General features: G+C 40.4%; 1 protein-coding gene across 8 annotated transcripts in view; it reads left to right on the top strand.

The window, feature by feature from the left end:
- The window catches only part of SPECC1 (sperm antigen with calponin homology and coiled-coil domains 1), a 100,623-nt gene that overhangs the window by 58,203 nt on the left and 29,521 nt on the right, over window positions 1-12,899 (top strand). For 5 of the 8 annotated variants that reach the window (XM_054847415.1, XM_054847416.1, XM_054847414.1 and 2 more), the window contains 5 exons: window positions 1,212-1,419; window positions 2,089-2,162; window positions 2,723-2,901; window positions 11,843-11,988; window positions 12,216-12,316. In XM_054847415.1, coding sequence (XP_054703390.1) covers window positions 1,212-1,419; window positions 2,089-2,162; window positions 2,723-2,901; window positions 11,843-11,988; window positions 12,216-12,316 — 708 coding nt within the window. Of the gene's footprint in view, window positions 1-1,211; window positions 1,420-2,088; window positions 2,163-2,722; window positions 2,902-5,609; window positions 5,695-7,324; window positions 8,628-11,842; window positions 11,989-12,215; window positions 12,317-12,899 lie in introns of those variants that run through there. The other 3 variants (XM_054847421.1, XM_054847422.1, XM_054847419.1) reach the window with 2 other exon arrangements.

The following is a 12,899-nucleotide window of genomic DNA, read 5'->3' as shown; positions in this document are numbered from 1 at the left end:
GTAGCTTTGCTCCAAGCAAGCTTAACTCAGTTACTGTTTCTGTTTTCTGTGTGATCCTGAATGTTCAGAAGAAAGCTGCAATGTGAGGCATCATAAAACCAGTGTTAATAAAGCACGAGCCAGTGATTATGTCCCACTGCTGCAGAAAGAGTGACAGTCAGTGTGTGCAGCCTTTCCTGTATGGGGAAGGGATCATGAGAAGAACGGTAAAATTGGCTAGTTGCAGAGGAAGAGAGCATTGCCAAAAAGCACCTCCATGATTTGAGTGATTTAGAAAATCCAGATGTCCTTTCAGCTTAAATAGGTGACCACAGCAAATGGAGTTAGTAGAGGAAGCTCCCAAGTGCTTACTGGAGCTGCAGCTTATGAAGAGTAAATGAAAAACTGCTGAGTGCTCAGAGTCTGTACCAAACTTTTATGGCTTGGTTTGGAAACCACAGATTTCTTCCTTTTTACTCTTCCTTTCCCTCGAATTAAGCTGTCTTGAATCATTGGCTATTTGTGACACCCAAATAAGACCACAGGCTTCTGTAAGGCTGCCTTCAGTCAGGCTGTGCCAGTGCTGCTCACTGAATTGGCAGCCTACACCTTGCTTTTCCATAACTTGTTCATACTCAGAGATCTTCCCCCCGCCCCACCTAAACCTGGAAGCATTGATCTGTGGGCCTGAGCCAACAAACTGAAGTGCAGCACATTCCCCCTTCAGTAATTCCAGATGTCCTATATCCAGAAGTATATTTATCTGCAGTAAGCTAGCTCTACTATGTATGTTTTCACAATCCATTGAAAACACAGATGATAAAAGCAGCAAAATTGTTAGTGTGGACAAGCTGATCATCATCTTGGCCCTAAGGCAGTGATATCACTCTCATAAGGTGATACATTAAAAAGATGTGGAGCTTTCCAGGGGTGTAATTCCTCTATGTTCATTACCTGCAGAGATTGGTTTGGAATTACCGTTGTCATATAGAAAATTTTAATTTCCTTTGTAGCATCTTGTTCTATTATCTTTATTACCAGGAAAGAAAATTTGACGTTCATAGCTCATCTTTGTTTCCTGAAATTGTCTCATTCACGTGGAAACTCAGTTTATACAATGCTTAGAACACAGGTTCAATTCCTAAGTCCATGAGATGCCCGGTAAGATCTCTAATGAGTGGTATCTCTTAAAAAATAAATACAGACTTGCAGCTTTCTTTTCTCCCTTCCAGGCTGAGAATGAGTGTGGTCAGCTGAAGGAGGTATGTGACCGGCAGGCCGAGCAACTGAGCAGAACCAGCCAGAAGCTGCAGGAAAAAACATCAGAGAATGAAGCAGATATAAAAAACCTGAAAGAGACCATTTTCGAGTTGGAGGACCAGGTGGAACAACATCGTGCTATAAAACTTCACAATAACCAGCTCATCAGTGACCTGGAAAGTAGGTGGAGCTGAAAAAAAGGATTTAAGTGAACTTATTCAGGGGATTCAGTTATGGCTGCAACAGGGAGGAGGAGGAGGCATGTCTTGATACTTGTGACAAGAGCCTCACTTTAGAAATATTCCCATTTTGGCCATTCCTTTCTGTTCATGCACAAAAGTCACTATTTTTACAGTTAGTGCTATAGAAATAATATTAGAGACAGTCTCCAAGACTCGTTCTTCAGCAAAGAATGTATTGCCTATTCTAGAAACTGGAATTACTGGCCTTTTAAAGAGCTTTTAGCACTGGTAAGAGCTGTGAAGTGGAGGTTGCTGTTGCGGTGTGGAAGGGGAGCTGCCACCTGGTGGGATGAGGGACACATTTCACCTACCAGTGTTATCCGGGGTGCCTCAGGGGTGTGTACTAAGTGATCCTGCGATGTGATTCTGTAAACTTAAGTGTCTGGTTTAATGCCTCAAAATAATGACCTATTTCAGAGATGTTCAAGTAACAAGTCTATTGTTGGTTCCATTCCTGATTCATTGACAGAGTATCTTAATTTCAGTTTAGTCTATTCAGTGGCATTACTATAAGCAAAATGAAATAAACTGCTCTGTCCTCCCATTTTCAGTTTTCACCCTTGCCCTTATGTGTTTAATAGTCTCTTCCCTTTCTTATTGTTCCTAGGTAAAGCAATGAAGCTGGAAGAGCAAAAACAAGATACAGAGAGGCAGCTGAAGGCTCTGACTAAGCAAATGAAGGTGAGGCTTAGACTCCATGACAAATCTAAGCTGAGTTTTTATTGCGATACTGGATTTGAGAGAAGCATTGTTGTTTTCTACAACATTTTAGAAAGTTCTTTCTACATCTTTTCATTCTCTTCACTCATTTCTAGCTGTTTCTTTGCGTGTGAAAGAAATATATAATCCATCCTTTGCAAATTACTTTTGCTTTTTGTACCTATGAACTTCTGCTACTTTGGAACAGCCATTCCTGCTTCATGAATCATCAGTAGCAATGAGCTCTTTTCAGCAGCAGTGCTTGTAGTAGTATCACAAGTCTGAATGATGAATAGCTGTGGAAGAACTCTCATTGTACTTTTTGTATTGGAGTGGCGAGCTTAACATCAGTTTCTTCTTTGGCAATCTTGTCGGTACTGTGTAAAGAGGCAAGTATTTAGTTTGACCTTGGCATCATCTTGAAATTGTGGTGAAATCCTGGTTGCTTGTGATCACTGAAAGCGAGATCAATAACTACGTGCTCAGCTCAAGTAGGTGCATTATTACAGCAAACAGTTTGGGGTTCTAATTGCTCTTTCTAGGAAGATACAGAAGAATGGAGGCGTTTTCAAGCTGATCTGCAGACTGCAGTGGTTGTAGCCAATGATATTAAGTGTGAAGCCCAGCAGGAGCTTCGTGTGGTAAAGAGGAAGCTTCAGGAGGAAGAGGAGAAGAGTGCCAGACTGCAGAAGGAGCTGGATGAAGTGAAGGGCAGCAGCAGGTTGGTTGCTTACAAAGGTCAAGATTTGATCTCTGTGACTGCTAACATGCATGCAAACAGTGCTTTGTCAATAACTATTCATTGGCTTGGATGTGCATGTTGTCTGTTTTTAACTCTTCTGACAGATTTTGTTGTCTCTTGCTCTAAGACGTTTCTGTTCTTTTTCTTTTTAGCAATCTAGTTCTGTCAGCTAGGCCATGAAGGTTTTAATCAGCAAATATTAAGTAATAACGATTGCCAATATCCTGTTATAGTTTTGTTCTCAATACAGTATTCCACTGTGGTTTATTGCCTTCATAACTCTGTGCAGCTGTATTTAACCATCTGTGAAAAGATTTGTTGGCTACATATATTCAATGGGACATCTAGAAGAGAACTACTTAACCTGAGAGGAGTCAAGGACTGTATATGTTCAAATTAAAATGAGAACTAGCTGGATTTCTTTGTTTTGCAAGACTGATAAACATGTTAACTGAGTGATCAATGCAAATACTAGGATTCCTCATCTTGTATCTCCCGTCCTTAATTTGAAACCTATTATGTGATTAGCAGTGTTAAATGGTCTGGACTGTGGCCTGGGTTAGCAATTAGCCCAGAAGTGACTTTGTCATGCAGCGGACCCACCTGTAAAACAGTTGCTGTAGTCTCAGTGGTTGAAGAGGGAACAGGAATTGTGCACCATTCAGAGATAATACCTCAGCATGGTAAGCTGAATATGTGGGGCTTCCCTCTGTGGGAGCATGGTAAGAACAAAAGTGACTCTTACAATTTAATCTGGAACCAGTACAGAGAGATGTCTTACAATGTGGCTTTTGTGCAGTGCATGACCTTTTATGTACCACCTATCGTTCCAAAAATCATACAATTGAAGTACTAAATAAGAAGAGATGGAAAACAAAAGATGTATTGGAAGGAAGAACCAAAATTTCTAAAGATGACAGTGCTCTCCTCTTTTTTTGCATTGATGCAAGCAGAGCCAGCTGACTGCAGTGATGAAAATTTGTACAGGGGGAACAAAGAAAGGCAAAATAACACAAACAGTGGTACCGTTTATTAAAAATGTGTGCCAAATTAATTTTGCTGTTCTAGAATTTTCCATTTAATCTCTCTCCGAGTAGATATATGGCCGCTGGTAGAATAGCCACAGGAACACAGTGAATCCTGTCATTTCTTTCAGGTGGAGTAACAGTCCAACTTTGTTATACATACTTGCTCACCGTTTTTCATTCAGGAGTTTCCACAGCAGCTGTACAGTAGATGGGAGTAAAAAGATGGGAGGGCTTTAGTGCGGAGGTGTATGGATCAGAATTCCTGGGTTGAAGGAACAGAAATACTTGTTTCAGAAAAATAAGGGAATGTGTTTAAGCTCCAGTTTCATTATCAGAGTCCCCAGTGGATGCAAAGAAAAGCTATTACAGACCATGTATTCAGACAAAATGATTACCAGACAGTCCTTAAGTTCTGGGCTCTGTTTCCAGTCCTAATTTGTTCTTAATGAAATTTCTCTTGTTTAGAGCAGGGTCCGTATATAAGGGCAGGATCATGTACTTGTAGTTTCCTCTCTTTTTTGTTTTTTAATCTGAAGATGTTTGATAATACTTAACTTGAATAGAAGATGACCTGCTAATTTGCAAACTGGGATATTTATTTTCCATGTATAAGGAGCATGGCTGCATTGTCAGCTCTTTGGCATAAGAAGCCTGAGCTGGAAATACTGCTTTTGAAATTAGATCTCCAGAATCCTCATACATATATAGTTCCAGAAGGAGGTATTCAGGCACGTATTTTATTAAGTCAGTTTTGGCATTTGTCTCTCCCTTTCACATACATATATCTATATGTCTGTCTTTGCATCATGTTGACTATCTGTATAGCTTGCTTTGAGTATTACTTTGGTCGTGGAGCCAGATATACTGTCTGCAGTGGGCAATATTTATTTTTCAAAGACAGGTGTTGAAACCAAATTGTGCATCTGTCAATTTAAGTATAACTAATCTAACTCACAGTGTCCATGCAGAGAGTGCAAAATTTCTGTACTGAGTGGTATGGAGAAGGTAATGAAGCCTATGTAAGTCATTATCTAAACAAACCAATGATCAACAGCTAAGCACTGAAATTTTAAGACTGTACTGACCTATAAAACATTCTTGAAGTCGCCAGAGCTGCTGCTGAGAGCCAGTTCTACACACACAGTTATTTTTGCATTCCTGAGGTCACTATCTTCCCTAGCATGTCAGCTTCTTTCACCCAGAAATTTCTGGGCATATTCTCATCAGCGCTTTTAGTCAGCTTTCACAAATGCTACTGTTCAGAATCAGCAGTAGATTTGGTACCTGCGATGACTTTTAATGCATGCTCAGCACTGGTGGAAACAGTTTGTAGCGTATGTTAACACAGCTTGTAAAAGTATTCCTCATATTTGCTAATGCTGAGCAGCTGTGCACTCAGCTGAATATCCGACAGTCCCTAGTGAAAGTTTCCTGTCTGATTTTTAAGCTCTGATTGGAAAATGTACCTTCCAAATAGCTTGCTACTCAAAGGTTTTTGGCAAAATCTCAACCATCTCTTGAGGGTCATTAGATTCCACCTCATAAATTGATCTTGAAGCCAATTTATCTCCTACGACATCCTGCCATTTTAATGTTTGCCTGTGGCTGCCTGAGTTCCTGCCTCCAAGTTTGATTTCACCGTTACATTCTTCTAATCAGGCAAAAAGTCATTTTTGGTTCAGGAACAGCCAAAGAACTTGCAGAAAAAATCCTGATGAGGTCATCAGAGTTCATCTGAATGAAGGTAAGAGCCTCCCAAAGGCATCTTTAACACAGATTAAATGTCTAATTCTATGACTAAGAATGTTGGGGGGAGGTTGGACCAGCGTCAATCAAAAGGAATAAGGAAAAGAGGAGTTAAGTTGTCCCAAGTTAGTAATGACTGAAACCTACAAATTAACCCATGTTTCAGACAGTCTTCTGTGATATTTTACATCCTAACTAATGTTATTTCTCTGCAGTAAAATGCAAAAGCTTACAATCCACTGTTGTGTAACTGTGTCCTTACAGGTGGTGGAAAATGAAACTGTGTAGTCTCCATCCTTGGAGATTTTCAAGACCAGACAGGATAAGACTCTGAGTAACCTGGTCTGACCTCATAGCTGACCCTGCTTTGAGAAGGAAGTTAGACTAGATGACTTCCTGAGATCCCTTCCAACTTGAATTGTCCTATGATTCTGTAGCAAGTCACCTTGAAAATAAATTCATTTTCGTAGCTGTTTTAGGATCAAATATTTAAGTGATGAAAAAAAATGCTATATTGGGTTTGTAAGACGAAGGAAGAAAGTTATTGTTGAAAGTACCCAAATTATGGACGGCTCTTTTTGGCTTCATTACGGACCCATTTCCAAGCCTTTCTGGCAATACACTGTTTAGCAGCAGTGAAAGTTTCAAGGTCTTGCTTTGACTGTTTCCCTTCAAGTTCTCGAAATGATTTTGGCACTATAACATTATGTGCTTTGAACCAAGAACATGGAGGGAAGACAGTTGGGCTGGGAGTAGTACTCAGAAAACAGAGAAATTATATCTGTAATTAAATGTGCGACTTCTCAGAATAATTAAAAAAAAATTAACCAAATCTTCAAACGGAAGCCTAAAGTGAAGATTGTGATGTATCCCACTAATTTGCTTCTGTTCTTCCTCCTAAAGTCTCAAATGCCACAGCATGGCAGTGTTACATGCTTTTTCTTCTGGAAATAAGCTTGTACTCTATGTGTATTAAACCCTGCTGTCAGTCTGTATGTGCTGATGTGCTGCTCATTTGTGCCTGTGTTTTGCAGCTGTTCTGTCTTACAGAGGTTTGATAGTTCATTCTGCTCTCACTGAAAGTAAGCAAACTAGAATATCAGAGCAGGGTCCTTAAAGTATTGTTTGTTTGCTCGAGTTAGTGACTCCTCAGAGTTGTTGGGTTTTGGGGTTTGTTTTTTTTACACTGGATGGAGATTATTCCATCCTCTTTGGTGTAAGGACCCTGAAACAGAAACTCTGACCGGGGTAGAGCAACTCTAGTTGCCTGGATGGGTTCGTGTACCCATTTTGAATGAATAGTCCTAAATGATTAGAAGAGAGGAAAGCCAGGAACACTACCATCCCTGTCCTTTGAAATTGGTTCCCTGGCTTTAAATACTTAATTTCTTCCTATCTGAGCAACAGATTTTTTTTTTTTTATTTTGTATTGTTTCCTCATCACATCCCAAAGGTGAGTTAGTAGTGTTAAGGCACTCCTTCAGCTGTCCTAGCAACACCGTCAGCATTTTCCCCTCTCCCCTTCAGTGATGATGAGGTGATTTAACTGTAAAATAGCATTCTGTACCTCAGGATGGGCATTGCATTGCTGCTTATAACTTCCCCGATTGTTGTCTGTATCTCCATAGGTGCCTGATATCTACCAGCTAACACAGCCCTGAATGGATGCATAGCCATGCATGAGACACTTCAGGACATACCTTCAACTTGCAGCTGAAAAAGGGAAGTTTCAATTCAAGAAAGCACCTCCAGTTTTTTTTTATTGCCCTGCAAAAGTCAAGTGTATCGCAAAGTGTGAATGCTACACAGGTCCGCCTCCTCCATATGGGCAAGAGCCTATTTCTTTGTTTCAGAGGCTTCTTTCTTCAGAAGACTCCATGAGGCAGAAAAAGTTCCGAATTAGTCTAAAGCCAACTAGGCCATAAGAAGTAATCACAGATCTGGGGAACTGAAATAACTGAGGGCTTTTTTGGAGGGATGGGAGTATTTGCCCTGAAACAGAAATTCAAACGTGCCATTTTAAGCTTAAGCAAAAAAAATAAAACTGAGGGTGTATGTCTAATCTGTCAAATGTAATGCGCATACACATTAGAGTTCTCCATATAGTATTATATTCATAGATCTCTCTGTGTTTGTCTAAATACCTGTATGCATACAGATCAGTATGTATACATACACACACAAACTCAAGCAGTAGGTTACTGAAATCCAGCAGGAAAACTGAATAGAAACATGAAGTTATTTATTTAGTATCAGCTGCTTTGATGGCTTCAGACTTCTAATAATGTATTGACAAGGCACTCGCCACTGGGTGGCATGTCTGACTCTGTATGTTAGGAAGCAGGGCGGCGCACAAGGAGCATGTCCTGCTATGGCTTTCACAGAGAATGCCCCACATGAGGTTTGTCCTGGCTGAGAGTTGCAGATGGAGAGATCAGAAGGAAAAGAAATTAATGTATCAAGCCTCTAGTAAATATCTTCTCAGAAAGGAGTCTTTCTCATGCCCTTAACTCAGGTGAAGTATATGATGATCAGGGAGAACTTGCTGAAGTTCAGCTTTGCAACTGGAGACACCTGGAGAGAGCTTTACTTGGATGCTAAGGAGACACTCAGAAGTCACCATCTCTACCAGGAGATCATCAGGATTTATTCCAGGACTGGAATTTCATGTTTTGGCTGTGGGATTCCCATCCTTTCCTCCTGGATGTGAAGACCTAGCAAGGGCCTGGTCTCAGAGCAGGCTGAGCTAGTAGAGAATTGTGTGGGATTGTCCTGGCTTTGGCATGGCCTTCGCCTTTGTGCCGTGCTACTGGAGTCTGTGCATATATGCACACTTGTATTGCCTTTCTTTTTTGTGCTGGCAGCTGTTGAATGTTGGTTTTTATGTTTAAGAAATATATATTGAAGTGCCAAATAAATGTTTAAGTGTCTGGAATTGTCTGCTCCCTGCCTTTGGCCTCTCTTCTGTTCTGTGCATCAGTAGCTCTGTGTCTCTTTGTGTCCTTTGGAGTTCAGGCAGATTCACAACAATGACAAGAACTGTGTCAAAGACTAGATTTGCAGAGTAATTATTTCTGAAAATATGGTTCTGTGGTCCTAGGCCACCTGTAGCAAAGAGGTCATCAGAGCAGTTTAGAAATCTCACAAACACATGAAAGCTGCTGTTGCAAAATCTATACATTAAGCACAGAAAGGCTTGCACCTTGTTGGCGATCTGTTGTCCACATATTACAAATGTAGAAAACAAGGAGACTTAACTCTTGCCATTAGAGAAGAGCTCGCTGCATCTACTTCTCTCACCAGTGAATGAATGAATGAAACCAGGCAGTGTTTTTGTGAAAAGGACCACACGCTTTAATTCCTTTGTGGCTAAAGTGCTCTGCTTCCTCCTGGAGCTGCTCCACTTAAGCCAGCTGCGCTTGCAGCATTTATCTATGTAAACCATTCATTCTTGTTTCAAGGAAAGCATACAGCAGTAGATGACATTTTGTTCAAAACCATCCATTTTGTAGCAGAGCTTGCCTAGTCTTCTGGGATGGCCTAAGCTATACTAAGCTGAATAAATTCTGTGCACAAGGAGTGATTTATGGTTTGAAGTTATGGCTTGTCATTAATTTTTCTAAGTCATGTTTTCCTATACTGTCCTCCTGAATTAGCTTGCTACTGCAAGTTAAGATCTTACTCTTCTGCTTCTCTCTTAAGCAACCCATATATGTACACATACATGCATCCCCTTATACAGATTTTTTTTTTCCCTCTTTAAAAAAGGAAGGTACTCACTAAGTTTCTCCATTGCTTGTTGGCTGGTATGTGTGAGTTTAGTTGAAGCAAATAGGTCTCAGCACTATTCTTCCTGCATTTCATGCCTCGGTTTGGAGCATGAGAGGCCTCGGCTTTCTGATGTGACTGTGTTTAATCTAGGAGGTTGTTTCAGGGTGCATTAGAAGCCTATTACAAATATACAGACTTAAGATTACAGGAAGCATCTTAACAAAATTGGAACCGGTAGTAGCTCCAGCACTTGAATCTTCATAATTGTCTGTACAATGACAGAACAGTAATACGTGATTTCCCAGTGGACTTTTCTGTGGCACGGCACAGGGGCTGGTCTAGTTACTCTGACTTTATTTAATATGTTTGCATTCTCTTGCAATCACAGGCTAGACTGAGGAGACTGGTCTGTGAGATTTGAGCTGTTCTCAGACTTGAATCCTAACCACTGAAGTGATGGCTGCCTAGACCATATCTCTGGGTTGCTTTATTCTCAAGATTTGCCAGTTGGCCTACAGGCATTTACTATTCCTTTCTTACTCTGATAATACTCAACAAACCTTGTGCATACCCTTGTTGCCTGCATAACTAGACAGAACTCTTGCATAGTGACCTATTTAATTGTAAGTATAATGGATTGCATTGGGTGGCTTGGTATCTTGAGGCAGAAATCTATCCTTCCTCCATACCTTACTAGAAGTAGAACTCCTTTAGCTTTTGTCTTTTTGTATAACTAAAGTGTAGATTCTATCACCTGTTGATTTGCTTATGCTTTATGAAGCCACAGAAGAAAAAGTGAAGGGTAGAACTTCAAGTTAGTCAGCAAGACACTGGCTCCCTTAGACCTCAGTGAATCTTATCCAATCTGCCTTTTCTCCTTATGGGATTAAATGGAGAATGGAACTGAAATGGCTTTTTCTCTAGCCATCTGCCTCTGCAGGCTCCCCTGGCACACAAGGAGCTTGAATGAATTACCAAAGAAATAGCCAATGTCTGTTTAAAGACAGCACCTCCTTAAGCTCTGCCAAAAATAGAAACATGAGTCACTCTTATTCTTTTATTCATTGATACCCTTTAGCCCTTTGCATTTTGTAGACTTTGATGCCAAAAGGGAAAGAAAAAGACACTGAATTCTATTTTTAGCTCAGCAGAAGTAGTTTGACCCCATAGGTACTTTCTGGATGGAGTCCTCTAGCCTTCTTATGAAATAATTTCTGATTTTGAGTTCATGTAGCTCTTGGTACCTATCGTACTTAAAAGTAGGGGAAAGTGGTGATACCTCAGAACCTGTAGATCAGCATGCGTTTCGTGAGCACCTGGAAGATCAGGAAAGTAATGTACAAATACTCTCTTTTTACGTGACTAGGCTTTGTTATCTAATTGCAGCTTTCCTAAACTAAAGCTAGGTAATGACACTTGAAGTCTACCTGAGATCTACTGGGTAAGTACGGTGTCAGTGCTAAGCAATGTCAGCCAGATCCGTAAAATGCATGACTAGAAGCAACAGTTAAACCGTATGTTTACATTTGCTGTTTAATGTAGCTGTGGACTTTCCGATACTAATTCCTCTAAGTCCAGCACCTAATCTTGACTTCAGAATTTCTTTTCAATGGAGTAACTTAATGATCCTTCTTGTTAAAATATGAGCTTTATTTCTATTTTGAGTTTGTCTATCTTCATTCCAGCCATTGAATTTTGGTATTCTTGTGTCTGCTAGGATGAAGCACTTTACAGTTTTATTCCCCATATAACCGCTTATGGATTCTCACTGAGGTTTTACTTGTTCAGCACATGTCCTTGTTGATAAGCTGTAAGAGTTGAGTTTCTGAAGTTTTTCATTATGAAGTATATGTTCTGGTTTAATTTTTATGGCTCTTACCTGAACCCTGTCCAATTACTTATTTTCAATTATAGTATTTTAACTGGTAACAATTGCTCCAGCGGTGGTCATGCCAACTGAAAACATAGAGCATAAAATAACATCTTTCTCTTTGGTTACTTTCCTCATTACACACTGAGGACCACAGTAGCCCCTTGACCCCTGTGCTGCATTGAAAGCCCATCTTCAAGTAATTATCGATGATTACACACAAGTCTCATCAAACTGCTTTTTCTATGATAATCCCTCATCCTGTGTGAGGATAGGCAATGGGAATGATATGGTTAACAACGCAGAAAAGTTTGTTAGACTCAATGATTTAATGTTTGCCAGCCACTCCAAGAAAAGAACATGAACATTCTAATGAGTGGTCCATGTTCTGGGCATTACAATGAGAGAGGTGCATCGTTGGATTTGCCTTACTACATATAAAGACCTTTAATCTCTGCTTGTGCTTCCTGTTGCCCCTGACTTTGATCTGGTTTCTGCTCTGCAGGCTGACAGCTGAAGAGGTAGAATCTCTAGAGGGAGATACAACCAACCGCTGGCAAGGAGTCTGCATTAGCAGAGCATCTCCCACACCGTCAGAATCTGCAGCCACTGTGAAGTCGCTGATAAAATCATTTGATTTAGGATGCTCAGGTATTTCAACACTGTATTTTGGAGTAAAAACATTTTCTAGCAGCGAGCAGATAATTTTTGCTGTTTCGTGCTGCTTCGTGCTTCTTAATGGATGTTTTCTGTCACTGCTTGGTACGTAAATACTGTCTGGAATGTCACTGCACCAGTGGTTCCCTGTTCTGACGAGAGGAAGATAACCAAGTTTGAAGTACAAATGTTTCCTTTTTTTTTTTTTTTTTTCCTTGCAGGTAGCACTGGACAAAATATCACAGTTCACAAGGTCCCCAGGAGCCCTCTAAGTGGAATTCCAGTGAGGACAGCCCCAGCAGCTGCTGTTTCCCCCATGCAGGTACAAGGAGCTATTTGCATTCTTGCAGTTTTAAAATGGGTAGATGCAGTGTTTGCTACAGCATGACATAGCTTCAGCATGCCAACATGCGTATGTTGACAAGGGGAAGGGGAAACTCATCTGTTTATTTGCTGTGAAACATCAAATGCTGTAGTACTAACAAAAAGGATCAAAGTGAGTTTGTCTTTGACTTCAGCTTCGAGGTCTCAGTGGACGGATGTGAACTCTTTGGAATACAATTCTGAACTGTAATCACTGGTGACTAGAAAACAGGTTTTGACTATTGGGAGTGAGTTACAAGAAACATCAAACTAAACTATGTAGCTGGCATGTGAGTTCAGAGAGATGGGATAATATGTTTCTAAGATGTATGGTCCCAGTTATCTAGCAAGTTCATACAGCGCTGAATGAAGAGCCTTTACAGTTTGGTTTTGGTTTTTTCCTACTGAAACATAACTGCTCTGGAGTGTATTACTACTTGTGTCGCTGCACCAGTTAGTTAACTTTGTGTTAGCAATTTTGAGATCTGAGGTGCAATGTTATTGGAAATACTGCTTTTGTGAATGACAGAGAAGCAAATGCA

Source organism: Grus americana, chromosome 19 (assembly GCF_028858705.1).
Source record: "Grus americana isolate bGruAme1 chromosome 19, bGruAme1.mat, whole genome shotgun sequence".
Lineage (NCBI taxonomy): Eukaryota > Metazoa > Chordata > Aves > Gruiformes > Gruidae > Grus > Grus americana.
The sequence above is the reverse complement of the archived record's forward strand: the minus strand, read 5'-3'. Positions and strand labels throughout refer to the sequence as shown.